Source organism: Poecilia mexicana, unplaced genomic scaffold, assembly GCF_051168715.1.
Source record: "Poecilia mexicana isolate PSO_F unplaced genomic scaffold, ASM5116871v1 scaffold_16, whole genome shotgun sequence".
NCBI classification, from domain to species: Eukaryota; Metazoa; Chordata; class Actinopteri; order Cyprinodontiformes; family Poeciliidae; genus Poecilia; species Poecilia mexicana.
Genome location: NW_028263385.1, coordinates 25477180 through 25499886, shown reverse-complemented (window position 1 = coordinate 25499886; position 22707 = coordinate 25477180). Strand labels below are relative to the sequence as shown.

Sequence of the window (22707 nt, the reverse complement as noted above, 5' to 3'; positions counted from 1 at the left end):
TTCACTTTTCACCACTCCTCCCACCCTCTTGTTTCGCCCTCAACGGCTGACCTGTTATCAGCACACAGGAGCTTTAACGGTCAAAAGAAGAAAGAAAAGGAAAAAAAAGAAGGAAAGAAAAGGAAACACGAAGGACGGATGGCATCCACCAAACCAACTGACCTAACATTTTGGAGATTAAATATTTCCGTCATTTTCTGCTCAAGGTGGTCAGGTGGGAGAGAGAGAGAGAGAGAGAGAGAGAGAGAGGGAAAAATAAAATCATGACAGTCCCATTGGCATAAAATTACAGCAATGAGGAGCAGGATTCATGCCATTCAGCAGCTTGCATACACAGGGTAATGAGTAAGAGTTCACCATGTGTTGCTATGGGGACCAGGGCTACTTTTACTGAAGGGGTGCAAAAGAGACAGAGACACAGAAAAGACAGGGAGGAGAGCACTAGGAAGGATACAGAACAGAGAGGCAGAAGTTTGTGATCTGACAGAGGAGGAGTTACCAGTAGCTAGTAACATGGGGGTGTAGATGACGAAACGTGACAGAGAGAACAAAGTGTCTTTTAAAGAATCTGTAATCAGTGTACAATATTAGTCTTTTTTTACTAGCCTGTGTCATTTTTTAGAGGTCCCAAATGCCAAAAAGATGAAAAATGTATGCGAAAACGCTCCGTTTTTGTGTTTTCCCAAACTGAATAAAGCGTTCAGGAATTCAAAACTGTATTTAGACAGTCACTTTAGTTCAAGTTAAATGTCTCAGATACTGAACTAAAGATGATCATATGCAATCCAGACTCATTGAAAACTGGGAAACAACCTTTAGCTTGACAATAACTGGCAGCTAAGATGTAGATGCTAACTTTAGCATTGTCAGCGCTTAGCCACTCTATCCTCACCGTCCTTACAACTCGGTTATGACTTGTTTCTTAATTTTAACAGCAATTCTTTTTTCTTCAGAATTCCCAAGGTTGCTCTGTTGCGTTGCCGGTCACGACGAGCAATGCAACGGGGCAACTCAAGAACTTCTTCTTGTCTTAAAACACTTACGCCGCAAGAACTGACCAAGAAATTTGGTGCTTGGTTGTGCTTGTTCTCGACACATCAGCTGGACAGAGCGCTTTTCTCCCTTGGCATCAGAGAACTGTTCTGTGATTGGTCAGAAATTTTCAAATGGGTTTGGTCACACACACACACAAAAAAAAGGAGTAATGTTTTTATTCTCACTTTACCTTGGAAAGGTTTTCCCAGGAGTTCTGTCCTTGAGTTTGTTGTGAAGTATAAAACGTCCTGCCACCAAAGATTTTTCTCAGTTTTTCCAGAGTATATACAGCCATTTACTTCAAAATAAAGAGTCCCAGATTTAAAGCATCCTTCATATCCTGCCATAGCATAACCTTACTTCACCATTCAAATCAAATTAAAAGTTTGTATTTCATTTGTTTTGAACTACAGATTACCAAATGTGATCCAAATTTACTGAAAACGATCAAACAGCCAATCATGTAAGAATCAGAAGAACTGGTCTAAAAACGATGATCATTTATTGCCTTTAGCAACATAGAGGAGCAACTCAAGAACTACTTCCTTTCTCACTTCAAAATAAGAGTAGTTAAATACAGAACATAACAGTGTCATAATAAAAGCCTAAACTTTCATGCAGATAACGACTTCACAAGATGGGTACTGCTCAGACAAGAGATATTGTGGTACCACATGACACCTACGTTAGAACGCGTTTAAAGAAGAGCCACACTGTGATACTTTCTGTGAAAATAAAGGAGAAAAACTACACTGATTTGTGGCATGAAAACTGTTGAGTTACCAGCACGCGGCATCAGAAACCTCCCAGCTGTGAAACACAGGCGTTATTTCTTAATTTTATATATATATTTTTTTAGGATTGTCTGAACAGGAATTTCACCGGAATTCTGCGGCAGGGCAGAGAAACAACAAAAGAGAGCAAACAAGGACCAGCGTAGACCAGACTGTGGCCACCTGGGGGTCACGACCTGCCCACGACCTCGTCAGACGAGTGCGCCGGCTGGAGGGTGCATGCAGGAGAGGCAGGGAGGGACAGGGGACCGCTGGCGGTGGGGGTCTCTCTCTGCTGCAGGGTGGACACATTTATAAATGCCAGAGGGCCTTCACTGTGCTGTCACCAGCACTGGTGTAACAACTTTGTGTATGTGTGTGTTTGAGAGTGTCTGTGTATATGGCCTGAGATGAGTGTTGGGGGCGGCGGGGTCTTGGTGGGATGAACCGGCTCTGGTCGGAGCCCCCTCTCCCTCCCTCGTTAACAAGCTGCCTCTGTAACCCACAGGATATTGCTGTACACATGTAAACAACAAACAGTGAGCGAACCCGCAGCGCCGCCGCCGGAGGAGCATTCCTACCTCTGATGTCCTTCAAGCGCAAATAGTGAAGCCACTGTGGCCATTTTGTTTTTGTTTAGTCTTTCCCCCACAGCCCCCTCCCCCGCATTTTTGTTTTTTTTCGGTGTAAAAAAAGTTTGACTTGAGTGGTTTGATTTTGCTACGTTTAATCACAGCTGGAGCAGAGGAGGAAGGAGGAAATGAAGGAAGCGATATGACAGAAGGGGCAGTGTGTGGCAGGCTGGATCCGCTGTTTGTACGGGCCGATTTTTTTTTCTTTTTTTTTTTTGGCGGAGAGTAGCCAAGGTCAGCTGATAAACACTACATTCACGAGCCAGGATTGCAGGATGGTGGACATTCTGAAAGCCACCACACACACCCCACACACACACCCACACACACACACAAATACCCCAAGCCCCATTCAGCCAGTCAGAACCCGGCATTCGCCTCAATTAATCACTGGAATTGTTACACCATGGTAATACAGAAAACAATCTCCATGATCACACGCACAAACAAAATTTCAAATTGCTATCATCCATCTCACCTGCCCCTGTTAAAAGCAGAGGAGTGGGTGGTGGTGGTGGTGGGGAGGCAGAGGGGGTGGATGATGGCTGAACCATTCGTTGGCCTCCCTCTCCTCCACCCGCTCCGTTTCTGTTCTCCAGACCCAGCCGGCGAGTTGATGGTGAAAAATTAACGGCAGGAGGCCAAACAAGTAAAGGCACCGGGGCGAAGGGAAGTGGGGTGAGGTGGGGTGAGTGGAGGAGGTGGCGGAGGGGGGGGATCAATGTGCGGCATCCGTGGCAGGAGCAGCTATGTAAAACACTCGCCTTAAGTCGGCTGCATCCGGTTAATATTTAATCCCTCCATCCATCTCCACAAAGAGCGTTTCCCTTTTTGCTTTAGCTGCCGTTTACTTTGATTACACAAAACGGTTCGGAGGGGGGTTGGCTGGGGTGGGGCGGGGGCAGATAAGAGAACACGGTGAGGTGATTTGCATGGGGATGGGGGAAAAAAAAAATATTCTCAGGTTTGATAATCGCTTGGAGCAGCATAATGCTGGAGTGAGACTGAATGGAGGCAGGCCTGAGGAAGGAATGAAATAAAAAGAGGAGAAGAAGAGGTGGGGAGGGGAGAGAAGGTGAGAGAAAAGGCCGAGAGAGATGATAGTTTGGTCATGATGAAAACGACCATAGCTACAGGAAAAAATATAGAGAGAGAAATCTCTCAGAGGGTTTTCCTTATTTAAAACAAGTGATATGCAAATAAAGCAGGAGAAGCAGGAAAAAGAAAACACACACACACACACACACACACACACACACACACAAAACAGTGATATTATCTTTCCTGGTTATTTTTTTTGGCAAATGATTTCTAGGGAGGAAAAAAAAAATCCAAAAGTCTAACTCCCAAGTGAACATGCAAATCCATCTGTGTGTTCCTGGGGAGCTTTTTTTTTTTTTTTTTTTTTTTTAAACTCGCTCACTCTCGTGTTGCTTTTTAAGCGTTGCTGTTTTTGCTTCCTCCTTCAGCCGATTGAAGCCTTCCCCGTGTTTACTCTGCGGCAGCACTGAAAACTGCATTCATTACAGAGTCTGAGCAATAACTACAGAGTCAACGGCATGACACATCACCATAGAATCAGTAAACATGATGGTGAATTCCATACTGTATGTAGAAAATATAGGCTCTCCCTCTGTATTCCTCATGCCTGCAGGAATCAATGTCCCGCTGACTTACCCATTTCCGTTAAAGCTTTCCAATCAAAGAAAAAAAGTTCAACTGCATACTAAAGACCCTCATAAACCGAGACAAGTGGGTAGGCAGATGCCAAATAAATTAGCGTTTCACTTTCTTGCAGTAAAACCGTGAGACGGTCGAGTAGAGATTCACCGATTACTCGACCAGACGTCAGAGTAAGAAAGATTTCCCGTTTGATTGACGCTCAACAGATCAAATGCGGAAAAACCTACCGTAAACCAAACCTACCATAAACCACTGCACGTACTTTAACTCACTATCGGATTAAAAATATTTGCATCTTTCAAAGAACCTGTGGTGCATTTTTTCCTCTTTTAAGGGTTACAAAGTTAGACCATAATAGGTGTCGCAGAGAAAAGGCTTGATTGAAGCATCTTTGCTGTTGATACTCAAGCGCACATTTGTCAAAGTGAGCCATCAAGATGTGCAAAAAGTTTGCAAAAGCATGTCCATCAACTCGTTCGATGAAAGCCAGTGAACAGAGGGAGAACCAACAACTCAAAGTACCGTCTGCAGTAAGTCTGCAGACGGTACTTTGCAAGGCAAGTGCAGCACATATCATGCACGAAATGGATCCAAACACTCATACAAACACAACCAGAGATGAAATGAGGCTTGTTAACCTGCCAGATCTGAGAGCTGAAAGATTTATATTCAAAATAGCTGGTGTAAGGCAAGGTACTGCTTCTTGAGGCACCATTGTGCCTATGTGGGTTGCAAAGCAAGAAGCATTTAGGAAGCAGTAATACCAGCACGCTGGTCGTCAACAGATGTACAATAATCGTGATCCTGGGTGCTACCATTGATCAAGAGATGGGGAAACGGAGGATCTGACTGTTATTTCTCTAACAAGTCGACAGCTGGACCTAGGAAGGGGGGTGGGGTGGCGTACTAGAGGGACGGAGGGACGTGTGAGTGAGTCCGGAGGGGCGCTCGGCGGGCCAGGCAGTAATTCTTAATTGACACCTGTCAGGATAATGGTGGCAGTCGCAGCTGTTGTGGGAGAATTTGTCCGTCGTCCCGTTCATCTGTCAGCTTAAATATCCTTCCTAAAAGCCTCACCCCAGCACTCCTCTTTCCCACTCAAAAACAAAAACACCACAACACCAGCGACCAAGATCGTCATTTAGCCGGTACTCCCGAGCACCTTGACATCAAGAAAACCCGATTTTACTCATCGCTTAGCGTTACCAAAACATTGCTTGGATAATCTATTATTTGCAGGGAAAAGCAGCTTAAAACTCAAAAGACCGCCCAGCGGAAACCCCCTCTCCATCTCGCCTTGACTTCTGCCTGATGAGACGCAGGAGGGAACGGGAAGTTTTTTGCCGTAAACGAAAAGCTCAAAAGTAAAGTTTCTCTTTGGTTCCGAGAGAAGAGAAAGGCGCATGAGAGGCGGGAAAGCGCGAAAGAAAGAGGAGAGGGAGCGCTACGAAACGGGAGACACGTGAAAGAGATGGAGAGGCAGAGATGTGAGGAGGATCCAGAGAAGAAGAAGTGGGGGAAGGGAGGGGTACACTGGGGTTTGGGTGTCCCTGGATAGGGCTTTGGTTCTTCTGTAGAGGGCCTCGTCTCGTTTGTCTTGTTTGTTTGTTGGCATCAAAGGGCTGCCTCTCACTCCCCCTGCTAACTGATGTAATGAGTGGGTAAGCTACATGTTTTTTTTTTTCCTGGGCTTTTTTCAAGCGCCGAGGAACTCAAATACTTATTAGACAAAATATTCTGTAATTGCTCATCTTTTATTGATAGTAGTAACATGTTAAATTTGGCTCTGGCAAACTCTCTCGTAGCCTCTTGAGGAGGCACGGCGCTGATCAAGAAAGCAAATTTACCCACAGCTAATGTAATACTTTACTTAAGAAAATTTGAGATATCAATTTTTGAGCCTTAAATGTTGCATGACTAGTTCTCTCGAACATTTCCCCTCTTATCTTCCTCATGTCTCCAACTATGTGCCAGACGAGGAAGGAAAGAAAAAAAAAAAAAACATATCAACAGTTTTCTATTAATGAGCTCTTAAGTCTTACATCCCCGCTGTGGACCCTTAACAAAATGTAATTACTCAGCACAACACCACTATTACATCGTAATTAAGCACACTTCGCAGAGAGCTGATAACAGTGACAGGAAGCAATTTATCAAAGCTTTTATTTTTCGTTCCTTATCGGAATTTCTCAAAAAAAAAAAAAAGTTCAGAGAAGAGTTTGTTTCTGCTGCTGCAATATTTTTAAAAAAACGGGAAGAGGGGAAAAAATACTTTATTTGGGTGGAAATTGTTTTTCTATGGCAGTCAGCAGTAAGACTGCTTGTCAGCCCCAGTCCCAGAGGGCTGCTTTCTATCTGTTTCAGACTTGATTTTCTCAGACTAGGATTTCTTTTCTTTTTTTTTCCTTTTCAGATCCCATGACTTGCTGCTGTTTTTATGTGCTGCAAGGCAGGCAACAAAGCACATCTGGCTGCTTTAATGATATGATTTCCCATCATACTAAGCCACCTCCATTATGACCTCCCACAGAGACATGCTGGCTGCACTTAAGCATTAGGTATAGGTGTGTGTCTGTGAATGTGCGAGTCTCTGACGGTGTTTATGGTTCACAGTGCGCATGTGTGTTTTAAAGTGCGGCGAGGGGCAACAGACTGCGAGTGGTGGTGGGAGCGTGCCCCACCCCGCCGGGGGAAAGGATTTTAGTCAGAACACCCCGAAAAAGAATTGTAAAGAAATATAAAAAAAGAAAAAGACAAAATCTGGCGTTAAGATGTAACAGTGAAAACTAACGTGAATGGAGAAACCTCAAGATTAGCTGTTTTTCCCGTTTGATTATTTATCTATGCCGACTTTAGGTTAGAATACCAAAGCAAGCCTTAGAGTTAGGCACGGGCCGATTACCGACAAAATAAAATTTGTGAAAAATCACAAACATTTTTCAACGTGCCATCCTTCGAGGAGGAAGCGCAAGAGTTTTCTGCCCGTCTCTGTAGGTTTCCAGTTGTGTCATCCTCCATTTTTGGATGATGAATTGAAAAGTGCTCTGAGGTTTAAAAGCTTGGGACGAGTGAAGATAGCAACAAAACTGCATCTTTGACTCCCCGCCCCCCCTTTTTTTTTTTTTTTTTTTTTAATCTACAGGATCAGCTGCCTCACAGAAAACTGTGATAAAATGTCACATTATATGACATTTTATCTGCAACAATTGGGATTGGAAGGACTAAAGAACAATGCATCATTTAAGTATAATTACACATAAACAGGGTGATCTTTGTGGCAATAAAGGCCACACATTTGCTATAAATGCAGCCTTTGAGACAGATCTGAAAGCTGATCACCGTTCACCAAGGCAGTGTTCTTGAAAATGATTCCTTCGCTAGTAATGGCGCTGCATGCAACAGCCTTAATTTAGTGGTTTGCTAACAAGAAGAGCTCTGACAAACGTTAACTGAAGTGGCGTACGGCTGTTATCAACTAAAAGCGAGGTTCTAGAAAGTTAGCTTCGATTTTTCCATTACGCCATTCTTAAAGTTCAAAATCCTGCTAACGAGGTGTCAGCGTGGGGTTTTCCTCGAACTGGAGGAGCAGTAACCGGCAGGGTGACGCCCCTTCCCCATGGTCAGCTGGTCGAAAGGAGGCAACAACGGAACCAGATTTGGTGGAAAAGAATCTGTCGCTTGTCACTTATGCTAACATCCGACAAGACGCGAGCTACATATCTGTAAAGCAGCGGAATGCAGGCTTGTGGTCTTTAAACATCGAGGTAACAATGAGTGTATTATATTAGGACCTTAATAAGCGCTATGTTATATTATTTATGCAGGTGTAAAAACAATTTGCTTCAAATAAAATCTCTGTGTAAGTGCTGTGATACTGTGATATTTTTACTCAAGGTTGACACACAGCCATGATCTCATTCTAGTCCATGGCTTGCAAAGGCACATGTGGTTACTTGAGGCATTAAAAAGGAGCAAGCTGAGCATGTTTGACCTCCGACCCCCCAGAATCCCAGATGTAAATTTAAACTATCGTTTTCAGAGGCCGGTGCAAGAGCAAAAAAAAAAAAAAAAAAAAAAAAAAGCTATTGACCAGGTCAGCTGAAGCCCACCTGCTAAGTACAGCGCCGCAAGCTCTCGCTGTGCCAAACACACACACACACACACACACACACTCACGAACTCAGAGGGTGTGTGGAACACACCGGAAGCGTACAAACCGAACAGGCAGCGGGGGGATCAATAGGTGGTCCCAGTTTTTTCAAGGCTTTTGATTGGAAATGGCTAAAAATATGCTAGACGAGAGAAAACCCTGACCGTTCCAGCTCTTTTTCCTGGTCCAATGAGGCAACGGCGGCGGTGGTTGGAGGCAGGAGGGGGGAGGGCGGGGATGAGAAGCGAAGGCTGGCCGTGCTAAAGAGGATGACTAAGTTGGCGTGGTCGCCGCTGCGCTCGTTTGAGTTATTCATTCCAGGAAAACTGACACCGGTCAGCACTGAGGCACACACACTCATGGTCCCGGCTGTTTCTGCTTCTTTCACACACACACACACACACACGCACTTTTCCTCTCTTTTCTTTTTTTTGGCAAAGCTCAAACACCAACAGTTGACTCAGACACTGTGAAGCCTTTGAAATTGTAAGTCCCTCCAGATTCCTTTTCAGATTTTTGCAGGAAGTAGTTGGTCAAATAAAAAAAAAAAACTAAACAAAAACAGGTATTTAGAGCAATTAAATCAGAAAGGTGGTGTGTGTGTGTGTGTGTGTGTGTAGGGTGGGTGGGCATAAATCTCTACCTGCTGATTATTTTGAGGGGAGGACTATCACATAACAGCGTCGTCAACCGGGAGCACAAAGGTCACCGTGTAATCTGATCCGCCCCGAACATGCAAAATCATTAATCCCTGGGCACTGCGATTCTCCGGGTCGGAATAAACCGGAGGCCTTCAGTGAGCTGGCTGGAGAGAAGGAGCTCGTGTGTGTGTGTGTGTGTGTGTTCAGCTGAAGTACATGGAAACTGTTTTGATTTACAAGCAACACATGTGAAAAACGTAAAAAGCTCCCCCACAGGATGTCTAGAACGTTAAGAAAAAATAAACATAAAACACGACTCTCAGGACCGCTTCGGCGAGTTGATACACCAAGAGGCCTGAACCGTGTCATTGACAAATAACAATAATATCAATAAATATGGAAAACGTCCACGATGGCGACTTAGAGGAACATTTCGGCGGGGATTTTTTTTTTGTGGAAATGGTCACGGCGTTTAAAGAAAGAAAAAAGCAAAATCGTATCTAACGTGCAAACAGAAAAAAGGGCTGGGACATGTCGGAGCAGGTCCAGGTTCTCTTATTACGACCTTATGAGGACGGTGGGAGTAAAAGACGGGTGGGGGGCACGCCGAGGTCATTAACTGGCATTGTCTCCTGACGTGATTAGTCAGGTAGCAAAGTCCATTTGTCACCTGCACTGGTAAATTGAGTCGGTGCTGCACTAGGGGCTACGGGGACTGTATAATATCAACTTGATTACATCAAGGCAGCTGCGGACTTGACACCTTACTGAATTTGTCAGCATTAATCGTTAGGGCCTGTCACAAATCCATCAGCTCCGCAGATAATTAGGGCTCTCTCTAATGAAGCCAACAGGAAGCAACCTTACATCCACCAACACCCCCCCCCTACACACACACACAGATCCCCCTACTTCCCTCCGTCTCAGCGGCACCACAAGCACCCCTTATCCACCCTTTCCAAGCTGAACACACACACACACACACACACACACACACACACACTTCTCTGTCTTATAATTAACCAGCGTGTTTCAAAAGACGAAGCAGTGACTATCTGATCTGAGCCGATCCGAGAACCGCCTCGGATGAAAGGCAGAGCCACTCCTTTTTCCGTCCTCCGCTCGTCCCTCGTCTTCGCCGCCTCGAAAACAAAGTGGTTCGCCGGGGAAGGAGGGAAGAAGGAAGGGGAGGGAGGGAAGGACGGCCGCAAGGTGTCACGCTGAGCAGGAGGACGACACTTCCGGGATCAGAGGGTCACGGAAGTAACGGAACGCGTTCGGTAAAAACCCTGCGACTGGATCCGTCTCTGCCCCGGCGAAAACGAAAGGGCCCACATGTTCGATTGTTTCGCCTCCCTTTAACTCCAAAGCGTTGAGACAGAGACCCTGAATGTTTCGAAGTTTTGTAAAAAAAATATAGATTTCTTCAAAAAAAAAAAAGTGATGCAAATTTCTTATTTGATATGTAGCAAAAAATTATATTTGAGTTGCAGAGAAAACGCAAAAAATATAGTGTAGTAAATGTATCTACTCATAAAAGTTTGAGCAACTTGACAGTAAAATGTTATAAAATCTTTTCTGTATGTAAATACCAACATAATATGACTTATGTGGGTGTGGAATTAATAGTAATCTGCCCCGAAACTCTTTTTTTGGTTGTTTCTTTTTTAAAATCATGTGACGTCTGATTTTCGCCACCGATAGCAGTTTGAGATGTGGCACACAAGGAGGAAGCTACAGGTCAGTGGCAGCTCCCAGTAGAGCATGAGGCCAGACTACAGTGTGTGAGTGTGAATGTGTGTGTGTGTGTGTGTGTGTGTGTGTGTGTGCGTGCGTGCGTGCGTGCGTGCGTGCGTGCGTGCGTGCGTGTGTGTGGGTGTGTGTGTGTGAGTGTGTGTGTGAAGTACAAGTGGAAGTCCTATCTGGACTTTCATTTTCCTGGGAGAACGGAGGAAGACCCTCCGTTTGATCAACCGTCACGAGCCGTGATGTTTGCGGCTCCCGGCGGACACTTAGCTGGATGGGTGGCGTTTATGTGTGCGTTTTCGATGTGAGGAAAAGAAGGGGGCGGGGAGGTCACGGCGGTGTCACGTCACGCATGCTTCCCTCTTCATAACTCTCGAAAACCACGCGCGGAAAAGCACAGCGAGCCCTGGAAGTGGAAATCCGAATCCCCCGGCTTCCCAGTGTGGCCCAGCGATTCCAGGAAGACTGTTCAGTCGGAGAATCGTCTCCATCTCACAGTCCCTCTCCTCCTCTTCCTCCTCAACATCATCACAATGATAAAACCCGCTGAGTTCAAAGTCCTCGGCGGCCGGGCCTCCCGTTCGACCTGCTCTGCACGTCATATTAAAAAAAAGAAAAAAAAAATCTCTTTAAAATTCTGTAACTGTCTTTTGTTCGCTGCAGTTGTTAATGCCTAACTTCAAAGGCTCAGCCTCATTAGCACAGAGGTAGAAAAGCCCCTGTCACTCATTTACATTTGTTTAAAGGCTGCAGAGGGGGGTGGGAGGGTGATGGTTGGTGGTGGGGCGGGGGGGGGGACTCAGATCCAAATCCAAACTAGTACATGTCAACCTTGTGGGGTCCTTTTTCCCAATAACTGCTTCTATCAGCTGGTCACTTTGCTAAACATCACAGCATACGGGTATATCTGCTCTAGCTGGGAGCGTGGGATAAATCCGGAAGAGAAATTTCTTATTTGTGTCTGGAAAGAAAAAAAAAAAAAAAAGTAGTGCATACACCCTACTGTACAATGTGCTGGCCAATCACAGGAGAGAAAGACTGATTCCACTTAGAAGCACCAACACAACGCCACAGGAGATCTTTCCTACCTGTGGCCATCAAAGTGCAGAACCACCATCACAACAGACGCCAATATAATTTTTTTATTTTTGTACACACACGTGCCAACTTCAGATTCATCTAATGCTGTGTTTACTGAGATCGGATGGGTGCATCTCATTTTGCACTGATTTATACTGACTCTTTCCAAATTGTGGGTTTTCTACTGTTTTTCTATTTTAATTTTTTTTTTTTTTTTTTGTCGCCGAAATTACAAATATTCACATAAACAGAGTGACTGCAGCAAAATGATTTCACTCTGTGGTTTAGTTATTAGTCCTACACTTTCACATGCACATCAAAATAAACAAGCGGATGCTTCTAGCCCTGTTTTTTATACTAAATTCCCAACTTTTATAAGATTGTTTTGGCCTAAATAAAAAAAAAATACATGCAATAATAATAATAATAAAACAGACGGTCTTCACGTGTGTCTGATCGGCCAACGCTGCAGCCTTCATGGAGGGGATTTACTGATGCTTATCGGGGATGAACAGATCAAAGAGTGCCACATGACAGGCGATCAATCACGCATCAAATCAAGGATGGCAATCTTCTAATAAAACCGAAAAAAGAGAGAGAGAGACAGAGAGAGAGGGGAAAAACCGACTCTCTGTGTCAATTATTCATCATTACTCACTCACTCTCAAAACCTCTAAACTCCCCTCCCCGCTTTTATCCTCACAACAACATACCATTTAGTTTATCTCACTATTCTTAAAAGTTTCCAGGGGGGGGGGTGAAAAAGTGGCCGGATCTGTGCGTCTTTTGCGCAGTTTGGGTCACTTTATCCAAACTAATGTGAGTCACGGGTGACAAGACGGACGGATTAGAAATGTGTGTTTCTTTTTTTTTTTTTTTTAAACAACTAATAACCTACTAAAACGTGGAAACAAAAATGAAATGTGACTTGTTTCAGAAAGAAGAAAGGTTTAGAAGGGAAGGAGCGGGCTGTACCTGCTGATCGCCGCGGCTCTTGCTGCTTTCTCCTCGGCATAGTGACCGTCACCTTCCACGGAGCTTCTCATGCAGGAATATTTATTTAATTTATGTATTAAAAAAAAAAGACGAGTTCAAAGTCTGATCAGATTTGAGGAATCATCCCTTTTCTGAGGCTAAAAAAAAAAAAAAAAAAAAAAAAGCACCAGGCTTCTCGTTTCTCTGCTGGATGTGGATGATGGCTGGGGGTCGGCTTCAGCGAAACTGAGGGTTCGGCCAGCTCCCGAAACCTCCGTGTCCATCAAATATCATCTTCCTTCATTTCTCTCATTGGCCGTCAATAAAAATAAAAATAAAATAAAAAATCAGACAATTACAGTGTTAATAATAATAAAGAAAAAATAAAGCATAAAAAAAATTAAGTTTTCAGTTCACTCCTTTTTTTGTGTGTGGAAAAAATAAATCCCCCTATAATAATCTCTAGTCCCGGTTGATGGGGTGGGGGGAGAGAGATAGTTTGCTGCGCCTTTTTACGCACGCCAAACTACATATATTTAGATATAAAAGGGTGATTTCACCAAACAAATAAGGTCCGATGTGAGGGAGCAGTCTCCACTCCTGCTCCCGTTTCCTTCTTTTCTTTACCAAGACACCTAAAAAGAAAGGAAGAAAACAGACAGAGAGCAAGGCGTTAAGATGGGTTCATGTCAACCCCGTCCCCTGCACACCACCTCAGCCCGGATCCAGCGTCAGCCGTCCGGCGGAGACTTTTCCCTTCCCCTCCTCTCCTCTCCCATTTGAGAGAAAAAGAAGAAGAAGGAAAAAGAGAAACAGGGGAACAATAAACTGAGACATGCACTCTCGTACTTACGGTTTTAAGAGTGGTGCGAATAATTTCCACGCCTCATCTCGGTCAGAGTCGGTGTGGTTTTTCTTTATTTTAAGGATCTCAGCTTCATGCGGTGAAGAGGCGCATCCGAGCTTCGCCCCCCCACCCCCAAAATATATATATATATAAAAAGAAAACACTCGGATCAGATCAGATCTGATCAGATCACATCGACAGGAGCGAAAAAACGTCTGCGTCTTTTAGAAAGAAGAAGAAGGAGAAGAAGGAGAAGAAGAAGAAGAAGAAGAAGAAAGAAACTCCAGGGGACTGATCCGAGGTCGCTCTCCCGAAAGGAGAGGAGGTGGGAAAAAATGGGGGAAACGCGGTGGATCTGGAAGCTGTTTCAGACAGTCTCAACTGATAGACAGACGCATCGAGTGGCTTTTCCTGCTACAGTTTTTACTCCTCCCCTCTCCGCAAGCGTCACCCCTGACAGAGGAGCCTACCTGTCAATCTTTTTAATTGTCTTGTTTTCTCTCTCCCTCTCTCTCTCTCTCTCTCTCTCCTCTTGCTTTAAAAATACTAAACCTCCGTTTTAGAGACAAATGGAAGTCTTTTGGAACCCAAACTTACATCCAGGCAGGGCTGCGTCCAGAAAGTTTGGAAAAGGGGACAGCGAGAATGGTGGAGGCACCCGAAAAAAAAAAGAGCTTTATTGTGCTGCTGCTGCAAATAATAATAATAATTATTATATATATATATATATATATATATATATATATATATATATATATATATATATATATATATATATATATAATGTTACAACTATTTCAAACATGTCTTTTCCTAGTTTAAATTAATATTTAGAAAAATTACTATGCATGAAAGACGGTCTGGCCAACGACTGCCAGATAATTTCTAAGGGTTTTTTAGGCATTGCCAGTGCCAAACAGTATCCAATATGGAGGCTATAAAACACTAAGAAAGTTGGAGAAATGAATCAACTATTAGAAGTTCTAATGTTTTGCACTATAGTTAATATAAATAATATTTAGTTGTTAAAGTTTTAAAAAATCGTTCAATTTTATGGGAGAAATATGAGATTTGCGCTAGCTCCAAAATTCTTGTCACAAAATGTTCCAGGGATTAAGGAAGCATGTGCTATCAAAACATCTGATTTTTGCTATAGTTAAAAACATAACTAAAGTGTATTGGGTTTTACTTAAAAGTGTAGCTAACCCCTAAATCAACCTTTTATTTCCCAGCACTGTCAAAATAAGTTGTTTAGGGTTCTATCTTTTTACTACTGTGCAAATGTTGACATTTTCATGTTTAATTCTGCATTATTTTTGTCTAAAACCGTCTCAGGAGTGGTCTCCTGAGGTCAGACAGCAGCTAAAAAGTTGAATTCTACCATTTGTTTAAAACGGTGCTTATGCTAGCTCTTGATGCTTATTCTCGACAAAGAAGAGTTGCAGCTGAATTGCAAAGCGTTGTCCATAAAAGTCTTTAACACAGAAAAAGTCACTAGATTTGTCACTTGTTGGTCTTTGATTAAAAAGTCACTAGAGGTGTCTGGAACGTCACAAAATGGTGACAAAATTTATAAATTAGCATCAGTGCTAACTGCACTTACCCTCGACTTTGCCCCTCAGTCTCATTTGGCTCCGCCCACTTTCTGGAATTTTTCAAAATTTGTCGGAGCAAGGTATATGCTTTCACATGGGAGGGTGGTTACACTTTAATATTTGTCGTAACATATTGATAGCACTCCTGAAATTTCATTGTTGCTTCTACTTACACATTCCACCCTCATTTTGCCACCCCTTACAAAAGTCGGGCAGACTTCCAAGACAGGAGAGAGAGAGAGAGAGAGAGAGAGAGAGAGAGAGAGATAGAGAGAGAGAGAGAGAGAGAGCGAGAGAGAGAACAACAACCCCGTTGCTTCCAGAAAAGAAGATCAGATGACAACAGATGATAGCGAAATGAAAACATGCAAATTCCACGAATCGCCAGTGAGAAAGCTCTGGTTACAGGTGTACCCACACAAACTGACAGGCAAAACTGGAGGGCGTTTGCAAATTACATATTCTTTTATTATTTTAGATGTTACAATTAATTTGTGGATGATGTGTGTGCGGAGGGGATACGCTGGGATTTGTGTGAATTGATCCGTTTCACCTTTGCATGTACTAGGAAGTGAATGCTGTGTGTGTCCGGGAAAGGGGAGGGACTCCGACAAGTCAGGGGCGCTGCTGTGCCTCTTCCCCACTGAGCTGCGGCGGTGCTGCGTTTTAATCCCAATAAAACACACGCACACACACATACACATTCAGAGCGTGGTTTTGGCTGTAGATACTGCGTAGCAAAAGCGCGGCGTGGTTTATTTATTTTTACTCGTTGAAACGCGTTTGTTGCGGCTCAGCCCGGCCTGATCTGATCTGCGCGCGCCGCGCAATGCGCAGAGGGGGAAGAAAAAAAAGCCTGTAGCGCAGGCTAACGGCAGCAGGGCTCATTACTGGCAAGTTTGCTCCGTGAACTTTGCCACAATTCGGAGTCATGGCCAGCCCGTCGCCGCCGCGGCTGCTATTACTACTAGGGAGGAGAACAGCCGGGTCGCTCGTCGGCCGGGCTCGCGCTGCACGCGCCACCGACGCGCTTTCCGGAGTTCGCCCGACGGTTCCGAGGCGCTTCATCATCGACACGTCCTACTCGGCGCACTTCATGGATTTCAAAGGGTCCTCCATACCGAGCAGCATGAAGAAGCTGGTCGTCACCAAGCTCAGTCAGGATTTCAGAGAGGCCGTCAGCGTGCGGACCGTCGCCGTTCCGACGCCCGGAGACGCAGAGCTCCTCGTCCGGAATCGGTGAGTTGTTGCCGGGGGGGAGGTGGGGTATGGAGTGAGGCGGTGGGGTGGGCTGAGGGGTTCCGGGGGAGATGACCGATACGGTGTCTGATCTATCACTGTTATTGTTGGGGGGAAGTTACAGAAAGCTCTCCGCTTACCTCAAATCCGGCGACCGCGATCATCAGCACTATCATCATCACGAGATGGCAAAAAAAAAAAAAAAAAAAAAAGAGAAAAACACAGTTACTCCAAGTTCCGCCCTCCCTGCATTTGTCTATCAATCCATCTCTCCCTCTCGGTCTCTCTCTCTCTCTCTCTGTCCTCCTGTCTCCCTACGTCACCAACCTGCACACACAGAAAGTCGGTGGGGGGGCTCAGACTGGCATCAGGAGATGATGGAGAAGGAGATGCGGCGTTACGTGGCGCTGGAGCTGTAGCATCATGTCTCCCTTTCAGAGCAGCAGCAGTGTATTGGGGGGAATCAGGCACAAACCAGCACCGATTGCACCTGAATGCACAAGCAACATTAAACTAAGCATTTGCCTACTATAATGTAGGAATAAAAACATACTTTATAATACTTGATTTTCTGTATTTTTCCTGTTTTTTTAAATTTACTACCCCACTACCGACTGTACGGACAGTCTGATGAGGTTTATGTTTATTATTCTATTCTCTCTCCATAAAAAGTCTTTTTTCCCCTCATTAGGCTAAACATAAACGAGTGTGAAATGTTCTGCATTAGAACCTGGTTAGCTTGTGAGCAGAGATGCACTGATCAGGTTTTTCCTGCCTTTATTTTTGACCCATTCCAACCTCTTTTATTCTGAAGATTATAAAGACAAAATTGCTGTCGCTTCCTTGATGTCGATGGAAGTTTTGAATTCAACAGATGTAGGAATTGAAAGCTCCAGATTTGTGAATCAACAAGGGGAAATAGGCTGATTCCAGTCTTACGCCGATTGATCGGTGCAGCTTGTGAGGTAGAAATTGTATAAAATTTGAAGCAGGTGATGAATTTTTAGAGGGAGAGCTTTCATCGTTTTCATAGATTGCCTCTTACTGGAGCTGGAGAATCAGCTAAAGCTGCAAGAGAGTTGTAATAATTTTATCTTGAATATCAAAGCCAGTGCAGCGGGATGTTTTTAATCTGCAGCGATCTCTACAGAGTGTGTGTTCGAATTGTCTTCGATCTGTGCACACCATGTGGTGGAGTACAAACCTAAAACAAAGATATGAGCAAGAAAGAGAAAGGTGATATTAGATTATGAATAAAGTTACACATACCCCTCAAGTACTCTTTTTACTTCTTAATTTTTCTTTGTTTTTTAAAGGTCTGTTTATGGATTTTTTTTTTTCTGTAAGATATCTAAGCAGTAAATGTGACAACTTCTGATAAAACTGAAGTGCATTTCTCATTCAGAGGCACTTCTCTGTGTAAAAACAATACTGTCACACTGTTCTGGTTTCTGTGCACAATGCAGAAAGATTGGGACACAGTTCTCAGAGATCAGATAACGGTTGTAATTTATTTAATTTTTTTTTTCATTTTTATTCATTGTAAGCATGAGACAAATCATGTTTGCCCATCAAACAGACCAAGCAAGTCTGTCTCAGACTGAGCTACAACAGATTTTTAGCTAACCATTAAATCAGCCAAAAAGAGACATGTTTTGAATCATATCTCTTTAGCCTCTGTTCCATTTATAACCACAATCGCATGAAATCCCATTTGTGTCTTAAAGCCGTAAAAAATAAAAATAAAAAAAAATTAAAAAATGGAATTGCACAAAATACAAATCGGCAAATCAGACCTTAAAGTAAAATTAAGAGGTGACATTGCCTTGCAAAAAGCATCATTGCATCTGTATTCCTTAGGATTTGATTTTGCCCCCAAAAACACACATTTATACCGAAACTGTCCCTAAAAGACATCTTTACAGAGTTCACTCAGTCTTTTTTCTGATGACATGTTATATCTGATATGTGACAGTATTATTAGTTTTATTGTAATATATATAATATATATTTTTTTAAAAAGTTAAGTTTTTAGTGCATCTAAACATCTAGCTTTGGTTGCCTCACACATTTTAGGTGTGATATTCTGTGGGTGCCATTACCTTTGATAAAAACGCCACAGTTTCACTTTATCAACAGCAGCAAAGAATAAAACTAAAAATCTGTTTGAAAACGTGCAATACCACAATAAAAGTGATTTGTGCTCGTCTTTTACTAGTTCCTACACCACGACTGTGGTCTTTTGCAAGTGAAAATGTTTCCAAACATATCTCACAAATACACTAGTCTACTTGACAGCCGTCTGACTACCAGTGTGCAGCAGTAGGTGGAGGAGGGGCAGCACTGTCTTCCTCCATGCTCCATTACGGCCTGGGGCATCTCATTCAAAAATCCTAGAAATGGCTTGACAGAAATTTTGCGGTTTTAAAACCGTAATTTTAACGTGTAAATGATCAGTGTACCTTAAATGTCTTAACACTTTTCTTTTTGCGTTTTTGTTTCTGTCAGCAAACCTCTACATCAACGCTATCACGTTTGCCACAAAAAGAAACAATTTTCAAGCACAGTATCTTGCTGAATGCAGTTGAATTTTCCACACAATTTCAAAAGCTGCAGGCTTAACAGATTCAGGCTTCATTTCCAAAATAATCTCTATATTTATATCAATGAGAACTTAAAAAGCTTCAGTATTTTCTATCTGTGTAAATCCAAATAATTGTTCCTCTTTAATAAAACCACATTATGTCTGTGAGGCAGCTGATCCCACAGATGTTAAAAAAAAAAGGAGTCGAATGAAGGCGTTTTGTTATATCATCTTTACCCATCTATAAACCACAGGAGCATTATCTACAAGCTCAAAGTACACGTGTGACATGCACAGTAATGAGGCCCAGCATGCGCCGCCGCTCTAAAAGACAGTAAATGATTTATTTATACATTCCTTTTCTCCCAGATTTGTTCCCAGCGTCGCTACAAAAAGTAAGATGAAAACCGCCGCCTTTTCGTGTTGAGGCATAAAGCGACTGTCTTCTGATTGAACAAAAAAACCAACAAAATAAAAATAAAAACAGTTTCAGTTGTGTTGCGGGTGTCTCTGAAGACAATAAATTATGACATCATTTAATGTGTTTTATGATATGAGCCTGGTCCTGTCGGTACAGGACTGCTTTTTTCTAGGGGGAAAAAACCAGAGGTATTGCCAAAACAAACCTGAGTGTTTTGCCCAACAGAACAAGACTCGAGTCTTAACCTTCGTGCAGAATATCAAGAATTATATCCCTACATTTATGATCCTATGAGGCATTTTAGGTCAAGCTTTTAACTTGCCACACCAGGCTGCAGCTGTCTTTTTCTCCCACCTTTTACACAATAAACCTTTGCATCTCTGTGTTTCAGCTTTGTGGGAATCAACGCCTCTGATATCAACTACTCTGCAGGCCGCTATGACCCTTCGGTGAAGCCCCCCTTTGACGCCGGCTTTGAGGGAATCGGCGAGGTCGTAGGCCTTGGCCTCAGCGCCAGCTCCCGTTACACCGTCGGGGACACAGTGGCCTACTTCGGCAGCGGCGCGTTTGCGGAGTACACGGTAGTCCCAGCCAAGGAGAGCATACCCGTTCCCTCTGCGAAGCCGGAGTTCCTCACCCTGCTGGTGAGTGGCGCCACAGCCTACATCGCCCTGAAGCGCCTCGGCGACCTGGCTAAGGGTGAGACCGTCCTGGTCACAGCGGCTGCTGGAGGAACGGGACAGTTCGCCGTGCAGTTCGCCAAACGGGCCGGCTGCCACGTGATTGGGACGTGTTCGTCTGACGAGAAAGCAGGCTTCCTCAAATCCATCGGCTGCGACAGGCCAATCAACTATGCCAAGAAAGACCTCGCCAAGACGCTGAGGAAGGAGTACCCGCAGGGCGTAGACGTGGTGTACGAGTCCGTGGGGGGAAGCGTCCTGGAGCTCGCTGTGAACAGCTTGGCCACTAAGGGCAGACTGATAGTGATCGGCTTCATTTCGGGCTACCAGACCGCGTCGGGCATCCCACCTTTCAAGGGAGGGACGCTGCCAGTCAAGCTGCTCCAGAAGTCGGCCAGCGTCCGGGGGTTCTTCCTACCCCACTTCCTCGGGGACTACAAGGAGGCCCTGACCAGCATGATGCAGATGTTTGCCAAAGGGGAGCTGGTGTGTGAGGTGGATTGTGGGGATATGACGCAGGAGGGCAGATTTGTGGGGCTGGAATCAGTTTTCAGGGCAGTGGACTACATGTATGCTGGGAAAAACCTGGGCAAGGTTGTGGTAGAGGTGGCACCTCCAAATGTTGGAGATAGCAAGCTGTGATTTACCTTATTGATGCACTAAAATCAAATCAATCTGAATAACTTTATGTGGCCTCAAAACTTAGATTCTATTTTCGTAAGATATTTGATAAAGCTCAATAAAGAATGATTAATAAACAGATATTAAGCATTTAAAAAGTTTTTTTTTTACTGATTGTAAGATTTGAACAGTGTTCACTCTAAATTCCTGTATAATTTTGTATCTCAAGCTTACAGCTGTGTAAAAAGACAACCTCTTTTTTCATAGATATTAAATCAGACAAAATGTTACACAGTCAGATTTACCAAAATTACATAGAGATATATATACATCTGGATATTTTGAAGAAACATTCCTTGTGTGACATAGCAGAAAAATCTAAAAAAAAAAAAAAAACTCAACCAAGATAAAAGGAATAGAAATGTGGACCTCCACAGGTTTGTTCTGTCCTTGGGTGATGATGTCCAGATGCCTGAAAGTCCTATATTAATTTATTGAAACAATTCTGCACGAGCATAATCCACAGGAATGTCCAGTCATACCACCAGAAAGGAGATGGGTCCTGTGCCAGGGAGATAAACATATTTTTGGTTTAAAATAAACATGTTAACCCAAAAAACAATACCTAAAGACCTTAAGAAGATGCTGGTTGAAAGGTGGTGAGTCCTGTACCAACACAGTGTGAAACTCCAACTCTGCAATTGTCCTCAGAGACAAAGACCTTAACTTTACCGACATACATATTTTTACATTTTGAAGAAAGTGGGATCTTGCCTGAGAAAGTTGTCCTGATTGTGGAGTATACCGGGTGGCATCTTGTGTGGGGGTTTTGCAACAGGAGGGACTGGTGCACTTCATAAATTAGATTACATCATTTGGAAATAATTTTATATGGGTCAAATGGGACCCATTTGAAATGGGTCTTTCAAATGGAAAAGGACCCCAACCATACATCTAAACAATCTAAAAAAAAAAAAAAGGAAAAAGAAACCCCATCGCAAGAACAACCAGGTCAATATTTTTTGAATGTCAGCGAGGCGGCCTACAAACCGGACTTCGCTCACTGGTTCTGTCAAGAGAAATTGGTCAAAACGATTGCAAGAAGATTGTGGAAGGAAATCCAAAATGTTTAACTGAAGTCATACAGTCTTAAAGGCAAATACTAAAGAAATAAAAGCTGAATTTGAGAAAAATTTAATTAAACATTCTTGCATTTAGCCAACAGAAATAATTTTGCTAATCCCAGGTGAACTAAACTTGAAAAGTTGAGTCAAGAGTTCAAGTCAGGCAGTGAGAATTGTCTTTTTCTGCACTGTATCCAGTTTCACCTGTAACTTTTTGAAACAAGGTCCTGAAACAAAACCCCTCACGTTCAACCTCTCGAAATATTTTCATGTTTTCTGTTATTGTGCCTCACCTTCCTTCTGCTCCACGTCACCCAACCTCCCCCACAGTCCTACCTCTGGAATTATTTTATACCTGCTCCCATAATGCGCTTGCTTTTAGCACTCCCAACTACTTTATCTGCCATAAATATTTTATGATGGACTTCACAGTTTTTGTAATGGTGGGAGAGAGAGGGGAGGGGGGGCTTGGCGTTAGTGCGAGCTTGTCAAAAGCAAGTGCCGCTCCAGGTGCGCTCGGCATTTCATTGCCATGTTTGTGGCTGACAGAAACGGCGTTCACACAATCAATCTTTTCATTCACATGCCCCTGAAGCCGCTTGTAATAACAGCAAAAAAAATAAAAAGGATAAATTAGTCCAGCTAAGCAGTAGTTGGACTAGAAAATGTCATTATTTTCACCCTCAAACTGAGTGGGGGAAAAAAAAAAATCACTTAAGGTGAATGTTTTAGAAAATGCCCCCTGACACATTTTGTTTTATTTCTTTATCATTATTTTTTTTGGGAGAAAAAAACAAAACAAAACAAAGGCGCACAAAATTACTTATCAAGGTTATTCGCACGCCGTTGATCACGAAACAACGGTCCATTTCACTCAAACC

At 43.4% G+C, this 22707-nt stretch overlaps 2 protein-coding genes across 3 annotated transcripts in view; one reads left to right on the top strand and one right to left on the bottom strand.

Annotated features, from left to right (window-relative positions):
- tshz1 (teashirt zinc finger homeobox 1) overlaps positions 1 to 17047 on the bottom strand; it is a 48719-nt gene extending 31672 nt beyond the window's left edge. Inside the window, exons 1-2 of one of the 2 annotated variants that reach the window (XM_088013562.1) lie at positions 16537 to 17047; positions 12716 to 13350 (exon numbers count right to left, since the gene is read on the bottom strand). In XM_088013562.1, the coding sequence (XP_087869688.1) occupies positions 12716 to 12755 (40 nt within the window). In that variant the 5' untranslated portion in view covers positions 12756 to 13350; positions 16537 to 17047. Of the gene's footprint in view, positions 1 to 12715; positions 13351 to 13568; positions 14190 to 16536 lie in introns of those variants that run through there. The other variant, XM_088013561.1, reaches the window with a different exon arrangement.
- LOC106905020 (prostaglandin reductase 3) lies at positions 15687 to 20860 on the top strand. The gene is made up of 2 exons (XM_014969610.2): positions 15687 to 16396; positions 19793 to 20860. Exons 1-2 carry the CDS (start codon positions 16089 to 16091, stop codon positions 20721 to 20723), a joined length of 1239 nt encoding a protein of 412 aa, XP_014825096.1. The 5' UTR covers positions 15687 to 16088; the 3' UTR covers positions 20724 to 20860.
- Positions 20861 to 22707: the final 1847 nt, after the last annotated feature.